General features: G+C 52.9%; 4 protein-coding genes across 6 annotated transcripts in view; 2 read left to right on the top strand and 2 right to left on the bottom strand.

The window, feature by feature from the left end:
* The window catches only part of USP39 (ubiquitin specific peptidase 39), a 34,490-nt gene extending 26,709 nt beyond the window's left edge, over positions 1-7,781 (bottom strand). Inside the window, exons 1-2 of the mRNA XM_019714542.2 lie at positions 7,380-7,781; positions 4,706-4,913 (exon numbers count right to left, since the gene is read on the bottom strand). Of these exons, the coding sequence (XP_019570101.1) occupies positions 4,706-4,715 (10 nt within the window). The 5' untranslated portion in view covers positions 4,716-4,913; positions 7,380-7,781. The remainder of the gene's footprint in view (positions 1-4,705; positions 4,914-7,379) is intronic.
* Positions 34-5,902, top strand: LG05H2orf68 (linkage group 05 C2orf68 homolog). The gene is made up of 5 exons (XM_074332274.1): positions 34-219; positions 438-779; positions 861-979; positions 1,758-1,909; positions 2,271-5,902. Exons 2-5 carry the CDS (start codon positions 673-675, stop codon positions 2,391-2,393), a joined length of 501 nt encoding a protein of 166 aa, XP_074188375.1. The 5' UTR covers positions 34-219; positions 438-672; the 3' UTR covers positions 2,394-5,902.
* Positions 7,782-7,892: 111 nt separating the features above from the next.
* Positions 7,893-12,211, top strand: TMEM150A (transmembrane protein 150A). Of its 2 annotated transcripts, none has more exons than XM_019714544.2 (8): positions 7,893-8,044; positions 8,573-8,754; positions 9,215-9,262; positions 9,597-9,683; positions 10,293-10,360; positions 10,662-10,789; positions 11,022-11,199; positions 11,448-12,211. In XM_019714544.2, exons 2-8 carry the CDS (start codon positions 8,690-8,692, stop codon positions 11,687-11,689), a joined length of 816 nt encoding a protein of 271 aa, XP_019570103.1. In that variant the 5' UTR covers positions 7,893-8,044; positions 8,573-8,689; the 3' UTR covers positions 11,690-12,211. The 2 variants fall into 2 exon arrangements, with proteins under 2 accessions (XP_019570103.1, XP_019570102.1); XM_019714543.2 differs by having other exon boundaries at positions 7,987-8,044; positions 9,215-9,401.
* A 642-nt stretch (positions 12,212-12,853) lies between these two features.
* RNF181 (ring finger protein 181) lies at positions 12,854-14,702 on the bottom strand. Of its 2 annotated transcripts, XM_019714545.2 has the most exons (5): positions 14,544-14,702; positions 13,767-13,897; positions 13,476-13,585; positions 13,227-13,301; positions 12,854-12,989 (listed from the first exon to the last, which is right to left on the bottom strand). In XM_019714545.2, the coding sequence occupies exons 1-5, from the start codon at positions 14,627-14,629 to the stop codon at positions 12,930-12,932; spliced, it is 462 nt and encodes a 153-aa protein (XP_019570104.1). In that variant the 5' UTR covers positions 14,630-14,702; the 3' UTR covers positions 12,854-12,929. The 2 variants fall into 2 exon arrangements, with proteins under 2 accessions (XP_019570104.1, XP_019570105.1); XM_019714546.1 differs by lacking the exon at positions 13,227-13,301 and having other exon boundaries at positions 14,544-14,701.
* Positions 14,703-16,184: the final 1,482 nt, after the last annotated feature.

The following is a 16,184-nucleotide window of genomic DNA, read 5'->3' as shown; positions in this document are numbered from 1 at the left end:
CACCGCAGTTTGTCCCTGTTACAAATTCCTCATTGCGTCTATTCTTTTAAGGAGGACTGGAAGGGGCGCACGCTCAGACCCCTGAAAAGCCCTGAGTCCTGCTGCGGGAGCAGTTAAGACAGCTGGCCGGGGGGCGCCGAGCTGGGCGGTCGGGGGGACGGCTGCGGAGCCCCGGCGCTGGGGCCCTGCCGGAGTGCTCGCCTCACAACCCCTCTTGAGGTAGGTGCTCTCCGAGTCCCCATTTACAGATGAGGAAACTAAGGCACCGGGGGTCCGGTAGTCAGCCGAAGTCGTGCAGCTCAAGTTTCACAACACCCTACCCCCAGAGAAAGGACGGGAAGGCGCCACACCGAACACTGAGTGGTGTCATGGGTGCTGAATTGTTTGACGTTATCAGCAGTAAACCTAAAATCTTGTTTCTTCTCCCTGTCACAAAGAGAAGTCCCGCCCAGGGCGTGGAAGTCGCGCACGCCCCACCCACCCACCCGCATCTGCGCCTGGAACTCAGCGCGCGGCGCCGCTCGGCCTCACGGCCCTTTCCCGACGGAAGGTTGGGGTGCGAGGCCGGAAGGCGAGGGAGAGGCGGTGCCGACCTCTCCCGGCGGGAGGGTGACTATTGGAGCCGTTGCGGCGGCGGCGGCGGCGGCGGCGGCTCCGCGCCCAGGGCTCCCGATGGCAGCGACGCCGGACCCCGGGCCGGGGCTCTGCTGCAAGCCTGGCGGGCGGCTGGACATGAGCCACGGCTTCGTGCACCACATCCGACGGAACCAGCTGGCCCGGTACCGCCCCGCCCCCGCCGTTCCCCCACCCCCAGCCTAGCGCAGCCGGGCTGTCCCTGATTCCCGCTCGGCTCTCCGCAGGGATGACTACGACAAGAAGGTGAAGCAGGCAGCCAAGGAGAAGGTGAGGAGGCGACACACGCCCGCTCCGACGAGGCCCCGCAAGCCCGACCTACCAGTGTACCTGCCGCGACGCCGAGGTGAGGCCGCGCGTCCAGCCTGCCTCCCAGCGTGCACTGGCCGCTGGCCCTCTGCCTCAATGCACTCCCTTTCTCTAAATGGGAAAAAACAAAATACTTCTATTCTCCAGAGTTCATTCAGTTCATCCCGTTCCTTCCTGGAACCTGCACTTCGACGCTCCTCAATCTCCGCTCAGTGATTGTATTTCCTGGAGAACAGGAAAGGAAGGGCTCATGGCCCCCAATTAAACGTCACTATTACAGGACATACTTGGGACCCGGCAAGACAAACCCAGTAAAAGGCCTTTTTCCCAGCTTCCCTGGACGTAGCGATTGCAATAGTTAATATATGACGCTAGACTTCTTGAGCGTTAAAGTGCTTTTAAGTTTTCTGTACGTTGTCATATGTTTTCATAGGACTGCGTAAGTTAGGAACTGTTCATCGTCTCTGTTTCACAGTCAGGAAAATAGGCACACAGAGGTTAAGTAACTTTCCCAAAATCTCAGAGCTCGTAAATGGCAGAGCCTGGATTTGAACCCAGACAGAGCTCTGTTCGCCTTTCAACTACCTGCCAACCCTATTCATTAGACAGATGTGCATTGTGCGCCTACTGTGTGACAGGACTGTGCTGGCCCTAGAGCAGGGGTACAAAGGTAAAACTGAGTGGTGGCACATTTCACACAGATACATATATACACAAACACACACAGGGTTCTTAAAAAGAGGGGGGCTTTTATCTGTGGTCAGGAACTCCAGCAGCCTTCCTCTCTTCCTTCTCCCTCTGGTTCATCCTTCCAGATGGCTCTACCCACCCAAGCAACCCAGACTGTGAAGAGTCCGGTGACGGCAGCAGTAGTGGTGGCTCGGAGCCAGAGCCGTCTGGCCATCAGCTCTTCTGCTTAGAATATGAGGCAGACAGCGGAGAAGTCACATCAGTTATCGTGTATCAGGTACGCCTGGTGGAAACAGCTACAGCCTGAAGGTCCTGGCACATGGTAGAAATCACTCCCAGACCCTGAGCCACTGTTTTCATCAGGGCCAATGGGAAGTGTCTGCTCCACATGGAAGCATAGACTGCTGGGCAGTGCTTTTGAGCACAACTCCTGTCACGCGGTGATTGTCAGTGGGCATCAAGGAGGGCTCGTGGCCCTCAGTTGAGAATCACTATTACAGGGGATACCTGGGAAATGACAGGCACTGGCAAGAAGTTGTAAGTCAGACAGAATTATTTGAGAGTGTTGTCTAGGGACAGGGCAGGTTGCCTTTCCAGAGAGGCCAGGCCCTGAGCTTCCTGACTCTTCCTCCACATAGGACGATGACCCAGGAAGGGTGAGTGAGGAGGTGTCAGCACACACGCCTCTGGATCCATCCATGCGAGAGGCCCTCGAGTTGCGCATCCAGGAGGAGATTGCAAAGCGCCAGAGCCGACACTGACCAGGCTGAAAGCATTGCCAGCAGGCGAGACTCACTGCCCAGGGAGCTCACCCCTAGTTTGGGGGTGCCAGGACCAGTCTGGGCTGATCTTGAGACACACACGCTCATACTCCACAGCTGCTGCACCCACAGGAAAAGAGTGTTGCAGGACTATGCCTGGCCACGTCCCTTGCAGCCACTCTTTCTTGAGTATTGGCCCATTTGACCAGCCTAGTATTTTGGAATTTTTGAGAATTTTATTTGGCTAGCTTGGTGTTCTCCAAGCAGAGACTCCAGGGAGAGCTGAGGTTTATGAAGCCTGTGCCAACATGCTTTCTCACTGAGTCCATGCCCTGCGACACCGGGCTACTGCTGCTCCACCCAGCTCTTTGAGCCATGTTTGTTATTTTATGGTTCTTTGCTACTGTGCTTCTGCTCACTTCCATACATGTTTTCCTCCATAATTTTTTCAGCTCTGCCTCTTTGTTCTTTTCTTTCCTTCATCCTTTTGTATCAGAGTTCATCAGTTCCATCCACCCCCAACCTCCCAATGTGACTGCACCTCCAGCTGCTCAGGACTTTGGAGGTGTGGGGTTTGGGGGGGATCTACCTTTCTGACAAGCTCTCCCAGTAATTCTGATACCAATAAAGTGGGAGATCTTCATTTTGGGGTCTGACTTGCAAGCATGTCTCCCTCCCCTTCCGTGGATTTTGCAAGTTTCTGTCAGCCCCGCTGATTTGCACTGTCTAGATAAGGAGACCTACATAGGAAGATGATGAACTAAACTGCAAGGATTTCTTGCAGCAAAACCTTCCTTGGTTAGGACAATAGAATTCCAGCTTTCAACCTTATCCCTAAAGGGGAATTATCAAAACAAGCTTGAAACAACGTCTCCAAATGTGATTTCACAGTTGAACATACATACAAAGAGAAATTCAACATTAGCAATAATTGCCTGTTTGGAACCCTAGTTGCAAACAAACAACACACCAGAGGGAGGAAAAGGAACCTCTCATCTTCTCTTCCTCTGCTCCATGTTTTCTCCTTTCCTACCTCCCGAGAGTATATAAACTCCCAAGAGACCCTTAAAATAAAGATCCCAGGAATATCACTGCTTTCACCTAAGTGGACATTTTTCCTAACAGAGGGTTAGGCTAAGGTCTGAGAAATCCACAAGACATCCTGTGCACTGCAGTTCCAAGCCACTTCAATTTTCCAGCACATCAGCCTAACCTCAGTGACTTGAAATTCGGGGTTTACGTGAGCCGGTGAGCACTGAGACTTCTTGAAACAAAAAAAAACATCCCCTGCCTCAGGGGTTTTTCCACATCAGGGTCTCAAGATCAGTCTGACTGGTCCATCTCAGCAGCTTTTCTCTTAAAGGACACCTGAGGGCACTCTTAAACTACGAAATTAAATGGCAGCAAGTCACAGCTTGAAGTGACAGAAGAATGCTGGGAAGGGGAGCCAAGTGGATAAGTTAGAAGAGTCTGGTTGTGAGGCAGCCAGGGACCACAGTGCCCCTGACCCACAAAGCTGGCCCAAGGTTAAATGCCTCAAACTTGCCAGTCCTGGGCTCAGTTCTACTTTTACATGAGAAAGTCTGCCCTGTTGATTCAGGTGGGCTCGAAGTGCCTTTCGACTTACAATGTTAACTACCCTCCAGAGCCTCCTGTTAAGGAGGCTGTGCCATCATCCTGATCTCCCTGCAGCTCAGAGGACCAGTCCTTTGAGTCTTCCAGCTCTTCATCTGACCTTCTGACTTGGACATAAGATTTCACTGGAGCTTTTAGGCTTGCCAGTCTTGAAATACTTTTGGGGTCCATCTTCTCACAGCTGGATGGCCTGCTTCCTGGATTTATTACAGAAGTTAGAAACAAGACCAGAAGAGGAAGTTGGGGGCATAGCACCTGAAATGTTCGCCTCCATTCCTGGTTTGTGAGAAGGGACACGTGTACCTATTGTCTATGTGTTTGTCATGTAATCCTCACACACTCAGGTAAGAAATTGAGGGGAACTCCTTGTGTGTAATCTTTTTCTCGAGGCACTTTGCTTATCAAGTGCATATAAAATATTTTCCACCCAAGAGAACATTCTAATTCTTAGCTAATTTATGCAGTATGACTATAAAGCACTAAGCCTGGGACTTAAATGAGAGGTGGTCTTTCAGAGCAGGCCAATTGGTGAGGCTGCCATTGTTCCAGGCATGCCTGAAATACTGCTCTGGTGATGGCCCTCAGCCAGTTGACAGCCTTATAGCTCAGGCTCATTGCTTATTGCCACACCTCGTCTCTTCCAAAATGGTACTATCCAGTTTATTCACCAGACTTACCTCCAGACATCTTTCAGCTGTTTTAAAAAAATTGGTGCTTTGTCATCAAGAAACATGTTCAGAGCATTTCCCACAAGCTCTAGAGAATGTCCCAAAGAGGACTGTCCCATGCCGTGTAGTGCAGTGGCAACAGTGTTGGACTAGCTGGAGCTTTCCATCAGGCTGCTTCAGAGTCAGCACTCACTTGACTAGATACATTCTTGGCTATCTAAAAAATAAGGGAAAATATTATCTGGTAAGCTGATAGGCCTATCTCATGCCCATCCAAAATGAAGTATTTTTCACTTACTGAGGGTAAGCCTTGGATTTTAAGGTTGTGTGTTTCCTAGGCCACAGTGGGTAATGTTACAAGTAGAAGGAAGCTGGGGTTTGCGGGGACTTTGGGCTGTGCAAGAACAAACACGAAAGCTTGAGTTTGAGCCAGCTGGCAAGTGTGGAATCTTTGACGAATGTAAAGCAAGAAAAGAATGTAAAGCTTTTTGGATTGAGTGAGCGTAGGAGCCGGTGGAGCCTAGCCAACCAGTAGTAAAGACCAGCATGGGCTGTACCAAATGCTTCTCCCTATGGACGAGCCTCTGAGAGACATTCCGTCTCCACAGTCTACCCTGAGGGGTACTGCCAACTAGAGATTAGCCTGTGGGGCTGGAAGAAACCTTTTGGTGTAGTGAATATCCAACCTGCTGTACATTTGGCTCCATCTGTTGGATGGTCTGGTAGTGGATCCCCCAGCTGGTTCACAAATGTAAATGAGGCCTTTACATATAGAAGGAGGAATAAGGACAGATTATTTTCCTACCTCTGAGCTGCAATTTTGGGAGAATCACCATGGAATGTTGACAGTTATTTGAAATATTTTAAGCTCCTCCTTGAATTCCTGCCCTTTTCCTAAGGAATTAGATGGCTAAGAAGCCATAAGCATCCACCCCAAATCTCCCCAATGATTGGAGTGATGCTAGAAGTGAAAACCTGAGTGAATGGCTCCTCTGCCTTCTCAGAGCCACCAGAATTACAGACTGGTTGCACTGGTTGTGTTGTGTTAAATGTATACAAAGCCATACTCTTTTGTTTTCTCGTTTCAATGTTTTTGCTGTGTGGATGAATAAAGTGGAGTATGCAAATTATTTGAAAATCTTGGAAGGAAGTTACTTTTCAAAGACAGTATTCTTTTTAATCAATAAACTTACTATTTTTACAGCACTGTTTTTGCCAAGAGTTGTGAAATCACTTGTGTACGTAAAGGAAGATTAAATGCCTGCCCCCGAGTCATTCAGCACCACAGAATCAGCACTTGAAATCTCATCTCTTGCTTTGCCTGACTATTTTAAGAACTGTCCTGGTGGGAGCATAACATCTAGACTCACGTAGCTTTAGAGCTGAAAGGGACTTGAAAGACATATGGTCCTACTTGTCTGATAACGCAACTCTTCCCTACCAGCTACCCAGGAAGAGCTCTTCTGTCACAGGGAGCTTTATCTTGGGGTAATTCTGTTTTAGGGACTACTCAGATTGTCATATTAAGCCAAAATCTGCCTCCTTGTCACAGTTCTGGAGTACCCATCTACCCACTTTATGTTAGAACAGCCAGTTTAGAACCTGAATAGTCCTCTCCGGCCTTCCCCCTGATAGAGGCCGGAAGGCTCTCAAACCCAGATCAACAGGATACAGTAAGTGTTGATAAAGAATCATAAAGTTCAAATATATGGTGATAGAAGGAGAACCGACTCTAGGTTGTGAACACACAATGGGATTTATAGATGGTGTAATACAGAATTGTATACCTGAAATCTATGTAATTTTACTAACAATTTTCACCCCAATAAACTTTAAAAAAAAATCATAAAGCTACTGAGGTAAGAAATGCTAGGGTCCATGGCACCATTAGGCAGATGAGAAAAGGGGGCCTGCTCCAGTGAGCAGGAAGAGGGTGCCTCTGAATTAGAAACAGGCACCCATTTGTCCTGGGGCACAGAGCATGGCCAGCAGAAGGTGGACTGAATTTTACACCCCACTGGTCCATTCAGCCGGCCTTACACAGTGACTCCTCTGCACAGCCATAATTCTTGGCCCTGCTTTAACTACTTGTCCTGATAACGATTTGGTAAAGGGGTCTTCAACAGGTTTTCTCTTTCCGTTTTTACTTGCCACTGGGTCCAAAAAGGTTTCTTCTTCGTCAAGCCATTGTCCAGCTTACCTGTGCCATGTGCCCCCCTGTACAGGGCCCTGTTTTACCTTTGCCTGCCTCACCAATGCTGCGGCACTTCAGCTTCCCGCCTATTGGCCGCCTGGGCCCACGATCCCTTCAGGTAATGATCTGTTGGCCCCAGTGTTGTCTTGCAAGGGCTCCCAACAGATGCTGGGCTGCCTTTTAGAGTGCTGGGCACCCTTCTGGTGGGTGCAAGGAAATATTCCGCCCTTTTAATCAGGAAAGGAACCAGGAGGGCTCTCTTGGCCTGTAAGTTTTGGTGAAATTGGTGGGTAATTTATTTCCACACTATCCTGTTTCCTTTTCCCAAATTGCTCTGGGTCTCTCACCTTCCTCTGTTGCCTACCAACACCTGACCGTGTCTACTTAGGATGATATCCATTGGTCTCTGCGGCCATTTTCAAGTTAGCGTTGAGCAGTCAGGAGACATGTTTTGGACACTGACTTATGGACAGTACTCGGTGTACTTACACCCTTGAAAATGTATCCAGTGAAAGCATCCTCCAAAGCTTGCTGAGTCGATGAAGCATATAGGCCAAGAACAGAGCGCTTAAGTTTAAGGAACTGGCAGCCAAGACTTTGCGGACCCGCCTCGCCTTGGACAGAGGCAGACCCACGGCGCCACGTTGAGGGGGATGACCTGAAAAGTCTCACTGTCGGCCTGTCGGGGCTGCAGAAAGTGCCCAGCGGTGGAGGGAGGCTTCCTCCAGCCACGTGCACGATGACGACCACAGGTGGAGCTGGAAGGTGGTGCGAGCCCCCGATCTTCCCATCTCCCAAAGCTTCCACCGCAGGAACAGGGACAACAGGACTATCCTTTCGGCATCTCGGAATCTGAGCCGCCGCTCGAGTTTCACGCCACGGCCCTGGCTCCCAGGTCCCCGAAGCTGGGGAGTCACCCTCGTTGCACCGGGACGCGGCGCGGGACCTCGGGAGTTGTAGTCCGGAGCCCGGCGCGGGCGCCGGGGTCGGGACGGTGCGGACTCCAGGTCCCGACGGGCGGCGCGGCGCGGCCTGGGGCGCAGGGCGGGGCCGCCGGCCCTTTAAACCTGCAGGGCCACTCGGAGGGCCGCAGCCGGGGACGGCGCCAAGCGGGGGCCGAGCAGTGCGCAACGGCGACAGGGCACTCCGGGGAGGTGCGTACTGGGCCCCTCCCTTTCCCGGGACCCCCAGGGATCACCGAAGGAAGGTCGTGTTTCGGACCCGGGGGCTCCTCGGCCGCGGGCTCCTGGCGCCCACGCGGGCGGGGGCCGGGCTGGGCTTCCAGCATGAGCCCACCCTTCCCCTGGCGCGGTGGTCGCGTGGTTTCCTGTGCGCGGCCGATCCTCCACCGGGCCACCACCTCTCCCGGCTTTCTTTGGCGTGGCCTCTTGACCGTCCTAACTGCAGCGTGGTTCCCAGCCCAGCTCCCTCAGGCGAGGGAGACGGACTCCCTGTCCAGATGTTATGGCCCCGCCTGAATCCCTGAGCAGGCCCGCGGCATTTGGGTGGGACGCGGAGGTTCTGGGTGGATGCCAGAGAGTGGCCCACAAAGTGTGGGCGCTCCGAACCCAAGCGGGCGCTCGGAATCAGGTGGTAACCATCTCCCGCCCCCCGCCCCCGCCCCCGCCCCCAGCTTTGACCACTCACTGGACCCTGGACTTTGATCTGTCTCTCTCCACCAGGCCCGGGGCAGTTGATGGTTTTGACGAAGTATCTTAAGGTAGCTGGGCCCGCCCCCTCTTCCCCACCTACCTCTTGCCATCCCCCCCACACCACCACCACCCTGGCTTCCCTCCCTCATGACCGCCTGGATCCTCCTTCCTGTCAGCTTGTCAGCATTCTCCATCACTGGCCTATGGACTGTGTGAGTAAAGAGGAAGAGGGGGAAGACAATTAGGGGACAAAATGGGCCCAGGCTGAGGAGGGACAGGGACCCACCCAGGACCCAACAGGAGCTTGATAGCACACACAAAGCCCCTCATCCTGTTGCAGGCCCCAGGGTGAAACCCAGCTCATTCTGGCTGTCTCCAAAGCCCGCCCTGGTGCCTGGGCACACAGCCCATTGGGACAAGGTGGCACCACTGCTGTCCAAGAGGGTGGCCCTGACAGACATACTTCTAGCCTGGGCAACTTCCAGAGGTCCTCTAGTTTGCGGCCATTGCTGTGGGTTCTGATCTGGTGTCAGGCCTCAGGGCCACTCCAACTTGATTCCCTAGCAAGGACAATGAGGCTGAATGGGACCAGAATCAAGGGAGAGAAGAGTCAGTGGGTGGAGGCTGGGCTGAGAGGGTCATGGGGGCAGGGTGACAGTTGTGCTCCCACAGGTACGCCATGGCCGTGATGAACCGCCACGTGTGCCCCGTGGAGAACTGGTATGGCGCACTCTGCAGACATCTTCACTCTAAAGCTCCCTTCATCTCTGTTCCCTCTTGGGCCGGGGCTGCTGCGAGCCAGACGGAGACCCTGGGCCTCACTGCTCTCCTCTGACATTGGCGCGCCTGCCCCTCCCAGGCATGGCTTCGTGCCCACTTACCTGCTTCCCACTTCCCTTCGCCCCTTTGGCTTCTGTCTCAGGCGGGCCCTGGGAAGTGGGCTCCTCTCCTGAAAAGGGAGGTTTGGGAAGGTGGTATCTGAGAGGCCAGAGGTGCAGGCCAAGGGGTTAGGGGAACCCCTTTCCCCCAGGCTACTCTCTGTTCTGCCCGCCAGGTCCTACAACGAGTCCTGCTCTCCTGACCCCGCTGAGCAAGGGGGCCCCAAGACCTGCTGCACCCTGGATGATGTCCCCCTCATCAGGTAAGGCCTAGAAACTAGGCAGGTCAGAGATACCTGTGTAAGGCCCTGATAGACTCCCAGCCAAGCCTCTCAAGCAAAGGTCTGTCCCAAAGGGTCTCACAGGAATAATAATCATATTAAGAGCACTTAATAACAGTACTACTTGCCAGTTCCTATGTGCCAGGCACTGTGGTGAGTGCTTTACATGCATTTAGGCAGTTATTGTTTTCACCATTTTATAGGCAAGGAAACTGAAACTAAGTTATGTCATCCATTCAGGTCACACAGCTAGTAAGTGGAGACACGTGGATTTAAGCTCAAGCCCTCTGATTGCCCAACCCAAGTTCTGGCTCAAGGAAAGCCAAACCAGCTACAGGCCCTAACAGTCTCGGGGAGTCCAAGGAATCTTGGGGCCTGCCAAGCAATTCTGGGCACTCCCTAACCTGTCACACACGAGCTCTGCTTTTTTGGGGAGGGAGGGGGGCATCAGCCTGGCGCCAGTTTGTGAGGGACACTGGCCCTTCTCTGGCTTCAGTGAGGCACAAATAAAGCAAGAGAGCAAGTGGGCCAGAATGGGGGCCCTCAGGTGCACCTCCCCCTCTTACTCTGCCCTTGCCCTCCTCCCCTCAGCAAGTGCGGCACATATCCCCCGGAGAGTTGCCTCTTCAGCCTCATTGGCAACGTGGGTGCTTTCATGGGTGAGTTGTGCCCTTAGCCCCTCTACCCAGCCCAGTCCAGCCCACCCCTCCCCCCAGAAGGGCCCAGGAAGCTCTTGCTTAACACAGCCCACCCACCCAAGGGCTAAAGCAAGAGGGGCCACAGGCTGAATCCCACACAGCTACCGTGCTGGCTGGAGCCTGAGAAAACCCAGTTTATCACCCACCCATCTATTCTCTTCTGGCCCTCAGTGTCTGGGGGATGGGAGCTAACAGGTTCCTGGGCTAGGCCAGGCCAAAGGAAGGCACCAGTGCTGGCCCCACCTATGCTTTCCTCCCCCAGTGGCTCTGATCTGCCTCCTGCTCTACGGGCAGTTCCTGGAGCAGAGTCGTCATTCCTGGATTAACACCACAACACTCATCACAGGCTGCACCAACGCTGCAGGCCTTGTGGTGGTCGGCAACTTCCAGGTACACCTGCCTACCCACCTCTTGAACTTCCCCTATCAGGGCCTGGCTGTCTGCAGGAACCCTCGGTCTCCTAAGGATTGACCTAAGCTGCAGAGGCAACCCCTCAAGGTTGGGGGTGGAGGAAGGAGGGCCTAGACAGAAAACAGGGTGGAGAAGGGAGATAGGGAGGAGGTATGAAGGTGGGGGCGAACAAGTGGGACCGCTTGTCTGATGAGCCCCTCTCTGGGCCCAGGTGGATCATGCGAAGTCTCTGCACTACATCGGAGCTGGTGTGGCCTTCCCTGCCGGGCTGCTATTTGTCTGCCTGCACTGTGTCCTCTCCTACCATGGGGCCTCCGCCCCCCAGGACCTGGCTATGGCCTACCTGCGGATTGTGCTGGCAGCCATCGCCTTTGTCACCCTGATCCTCAGTATCCTTCGAGGATTGGGCAGCCAGGAACTCTTCCTCTAGCCCAGCCTTTCTCTCACCCAGGCAGGGGGGAGGGGCTGGGGAGGATGGTACACCTTCCAGGTACCACTGCCTAGTGGTCTTCTGCTCCCTCTCCTGGGAGGTGAGGCCTGGTCCTTTGCCCTCCCCTAGTTACATGTCTGGGAGGGCAGAAGGGGTGTCGCCAGGCTCCCACACATCCTACTGAACGTTTCCTTAGCCCCATTCCAGGTGGTGTCTTCTTCATCCATGAGAGCTCTCAGCTGCAGCACGGGGCAGCCCTGTGCGAGTGGGTGTTTGTCATCGACATCCTGGTTTTCTATGGCACCTTCTGCTATGAGTTTGGGGCAGTCTCCTCAGAGACACTGGTGGCTGCACTGCAGCCTGCCCCTGGCCGGGCCTGCAAGTCCTCGGGGAACAGCAGCACCTCTACTCACCTCAACTGTGCCCCCGAGAGTGTCGCCATGATCTGAAGGTCTGGGGTGGGTGGCTGGCCCGGCTTCTGCTGCTCCCCACCCCATGTCTTCTTTGCATTTATTTTGTACCAAAAACAATTTTGAGAAAGTATTCTGTTGGGATACAGGCTTCCTCACTACTGGAGGAATGGCCATCCCACACCCACCTGTGCCATAGAGGAGCAGGCCCTGGCAGCTGCCTGAGCTGCACATGACCCGCTCCCCACTCTGCAGTGTTATGTTTAAAGGTCACATATCCTCAGTCACCCAGCCAGCCCTTCAGGTGCCTTCTATTCCCCAGTGCCGAGGCCAGACCGCTGGGGTTTCCTGCTGCAGGAATTGGGGGCTGGGAACAGCAAGAGGGATAGAAGTTGGGGAGGGGAGGGTGAGCACTCCTTAGTGTGTGGGAAGGTCCACTGAACTACACTGGGAATCTTCACTCTGCCCCTTACTTTCTTTAGGGCAAATAACACAGCAGAACCATGTGGGTACTTTAGTACTTTTTTATATATATATCTATTAAAAGAATTCTAATTTGCATGTCTGTAGTCTATTCTGGAAAGACAGAGAGGGCCTGATTCAGGCCAGCTTTCCCTAGGCAAAGGATGGGAAGCCCCTGCCCTTAGGGAGAGTCCTGAATGCCCACTGCTCTTTGAGAGCAGGGCTGTGAGGAACAGGAACAAAGGATGCCAGGTGCTAGCCAAATACCCCTCAAGCCTTTATTTAAGCAGTCTAAAGAACTGACAGAGCTGATCATTTCACACTTCCTTCCCCTACTCAGTTTGGTTTGAAGTTTGATTCCTTAGTATAATGGGATATGGGGAGGGGGTGGTGTAGAAAGCAGCTTTAAAATGTTAGAAGCAAAAAAAAAAAGCCCCTGGGATTCCAAGGTTGACTAAAAATTATAAAGAGGGATGCAGACTAGTTTTTCTTTACCATCTTTAAGTAGTTAGACCGTGACACATTTTGCTTTCCAACCATGAACACATAGGCCCAAGCCTGGCTGGTTCAGTGGCCAAGTTCTTGACCTAGGGTCCACTGCCTTCAGGCCAGCAGGCTTGGCAGGGAGGAATACGCAGCCTGGTACCTTCTGCAGTCCAGGCCCACCTTCTCCAGTAGCAGTAGGGCCCTAGTGGAGTGTGTAGAGCCCCTGCCCAGGCCTGTGAGCAATGTAGCCACAGCGTGGGTAAAGAAAACTTTAATGAGGATTCGAGGTGCAAGAAGAAAATATGGAGGACAGGCATGAGCCCCAGGCGCCTCATGTGTACATGGCTCCGTGCAGGTTCTCAAGTCGGTGCTTCTGCTGCTGCTTGCGAGCCTGAAGGAAAGAGGCAAGGGCCATACCTGAACACCTGTGGGTGATGGGATGGGGCAGCTATCAGAGCTGGCTCTCCCTGTTTTCAGGTCCCTGGCTTCTGTATTGCCAAGGCTCTTGCCCTTCACCGCAGTCACTGAGAAGGCAGCCAGAGACCTAAGGCCTACCCAGGCCTGCTGAGGTGGGAGATGCCCTAAGGGAACTCCATTACCACCCCGTCCACTTACCACCAGCCCCTACCTTCTCTCGTCTGTGCTCCTCATAAGTGTCATCATCAGTGGGCAGTTCATGGCGGCACAGGGGGCAGGAATTAGTCTGGGAAAAGCAGGGCAGTATTCCAGCCCCGGCCTGGTCTTCATAAACTAATATCCGTCCCCTGCTTCCAGTGTTCACCCCAACCCTTCTCCCTTCTCTGATCCCCCAACAGTTCATAAAAAGAAGGGTCTTGTGAACTGGGCAGGGTGATGGCTGAGAGAAAGGAAGCAGTACCTTGCTTAGCCAGGGCAGAATGCAGTTGGAATGGAACAGGTGATGGCAAGGCATCTCAATAGCAGTCTCCTCCTCCTCAAATTCCAAAAGACACACGGGGCACTTGAGCTCTTTAGGAGGGAGTGTTTATCAGAAGAGCTGCTACAGGCCCCACCTCCCAGCTTCCACTCCTAAAGGACACTCTTGCCCCAACCTGGCCTGGAAAACTGAAAGGCCAGTCCACAATCTAGCTTGGGAAGGGGTGGGCCTGGCAGACCTGCCCCAAAGAGCAGAAAAAACTAGTGTTCTCACCAGCATGAGAGCCCCTGATGACCGTCCTGGGGAGATTCTCAACCGCAGTCTTGGCAGCAGGGGGAGGCAGGTGGTGATCCCAGTCTACTACCAACCCCAAGTCTTCAAAGTCCATCCTATTGAAAAGTGATCTGGGAATAAAGATGCAAGGTCAGAACCCAAGAAAACATACTTTTTCTTTGCTCCCACAATTCACTCAACATTAACAGGTAAATACCCTGCCCAGCTAGTAGTAATATTAATAATAGCTATTAATAATAAGACCCCCTTAGTAGTGATCACTAGATAAAAAGCAAAGTGAGAATTGTTTTACAGCTGCTATCTGACAACCCCAAGCACATAGGCTGTTTATTTCCATTTCACACAGGCATCAGGTTTAGAGAAGTTACTCAGGCCACTCAGGAATGACCCGGTAAAGCCAGATTCCAAGTGGCAGTGTTGGCATGCTTGGTGTTCCTAAAGAATGTACCTACTCCCATCTCCACTGCCCCTACGCGGACCCCATGACCTGCCTTCTGCTGTACCATTTAGAGCCCGCTGCCCGACCACCCCTGACTCCCCATATTCCAGCTCCAATCTTTCCCAGAATCCCCTTGCCCGGGCGACTCACGGACGATCCAAATTATCGACCTCCCCTCGAATCTAGCCTCGGGACTAACTCTCCAGGTCATTCATCCGTTCTCCCCAGAATCTGCTGCCTCAGATAGTCCGCCTTCCCAGCCAGCCCCAGTCCAGAAACCTGCTTCCGGGCCCCACCTCCCAGCCCCGCGAACCCACCTGGCGAGCTCCAGCAGCATGTTCGTTCGGACCTCCTGCTCTTGGTCCAATGGCTCGCAGTCATGTTCATCAAAATAGGACGCCATAGAAGCCAGGCTGTCTGACACAGCAGACTGTCGGACCCGTTGGACTGCGGCCTCGCGGCGCTCGCCAATAAACTAGCGAGTTGAGAAAAGGTAACCAATCAGAGTACGGGAAGGCGGGCACAATGGCTCGTTAGACGCACAGAAAGCGGAAGTATTACTTCCGTCACCTCTTTTTGGCTCGAGTAAATCATGTGACTAAAGGCTAAAGCCAATGGCAGGGGCGGGAGCTGATCAGGAAACTTTTGGAGTCCCAGCCTAGGGTGGGTACGTAGGAATGACGTATGGGCTGCGTCCGTAGCGCCCTGTGGGCTGTAGGAGTCCTTCGTCCGCCCTGCGGCGCAGAGGGTTTCGGTTGTGCAAATACTACAGGCCTGTCAGAGAGGGAGGCGCTGGCCCGGGGGCCCAAGTGTCTTCGAGCCAAGAGGGAGAGCCGGGAATCGGGACTTCCCGCTCCTGTGCCACTTCGCACCGCGCCCCACCCCCACCCCACCCCCCAGCCCTAGTTAGTTCAGGAGTTGGCCTTCGATTTCTCCCTGACCCCCACAAAAGGAACAAAAACTTCCTGTTCATTTTTTCTGTGTTAGGCGCAAAAGTAAAGGGTGGGGCAAACCTCCCTAACCAAGAGAGAAGATCCCTGCTGGAGAAACTGGGGCCTTACCTGCTCATGGGACTTTCTGTGTGACCTTCAACCCATTGCTCAACTTCTCCTCGAGCTCCAGTAGGACTAGCAGCTTGAATTAAATACTAAGTAGTTTGCATCCCTGGCTACCCACGAATGTCCTGGAGAGAAGAGAGGAGTTGCATGCAGCTTTAAGGGGGAAAAAAATCTTGATATTTAACTCTCAAACATTCTGATTTAACTGATCTAGGCCTGGGTGTGGTGTTTTTATAAGTTCTACATGTGATTCTAACATGAGGCAGTGTTGAAAACCACAGCACTAAATGATTTGGATGATAGCTACCATTTATTTGGCATCTAGAACCTTGACATTGATGGGTATTCTATGCACAGTATAAATAATCCTCACAGTTATTCTGGGAGCTAAGTGAGACTACCCCTTTTTACACATGTGAAACCCAAGTGTGGGAAGTGGCTTGCCCAAATTCACATGGTCTCTAAGTGGAGGCCTCAAGGCCAAGTGCTCTCCTCCATCTTTCCCAGGAAAGGTGGTAATGAACCCAGTAGAAGTAACAAGCTCTGTGAGGGATAAAGATCCACACAACTCTCCAGTTTCTTCTAGTTTCTCTGTAAGTAGCCTTTTCTACCTAATAAGGAACTGCTTCTGTTACACGCTTGACCCTAAATTCCTCTTCCTACCCACACTTCAGTGTGAGATGCAGTTCAGTAACCCAGGCACAGGCTGCCCGGCTTCTCCAGTCTTGGTAGGGCCTTCTTTCCTTCTTGCATGGACTTTACCCAATGATCTTTCCTGTGACCCTGAAGGCATTGCCTACTTGGCCCTGTGCAGCCCTAGAGCTTTAAAAAGCCCAAATTCTTTCCTCCACACCAAACTCCAGGCCATCCTTTGTGACTGCATTACAGCACCATAGAAGC

This window comes from Rhinolophus sinicus, linkage group LG05, assembly GCF_036562045.2.
Source record: "Rhinolophus sinicus isolate RSC01 linkage group LG05, ASM3656204v1, whole genome shotgun sequence".
Taxonomy (NCBI): Eukaryota; Metazoa; Chordata; class Mammalia; order Chiroptera; family Rhinolophidae; genus Rhinolophus; species Rhinolophus sinicus.
This window is presented reverse-complemented; position numbering and strand designations above follow the sequence as displayed.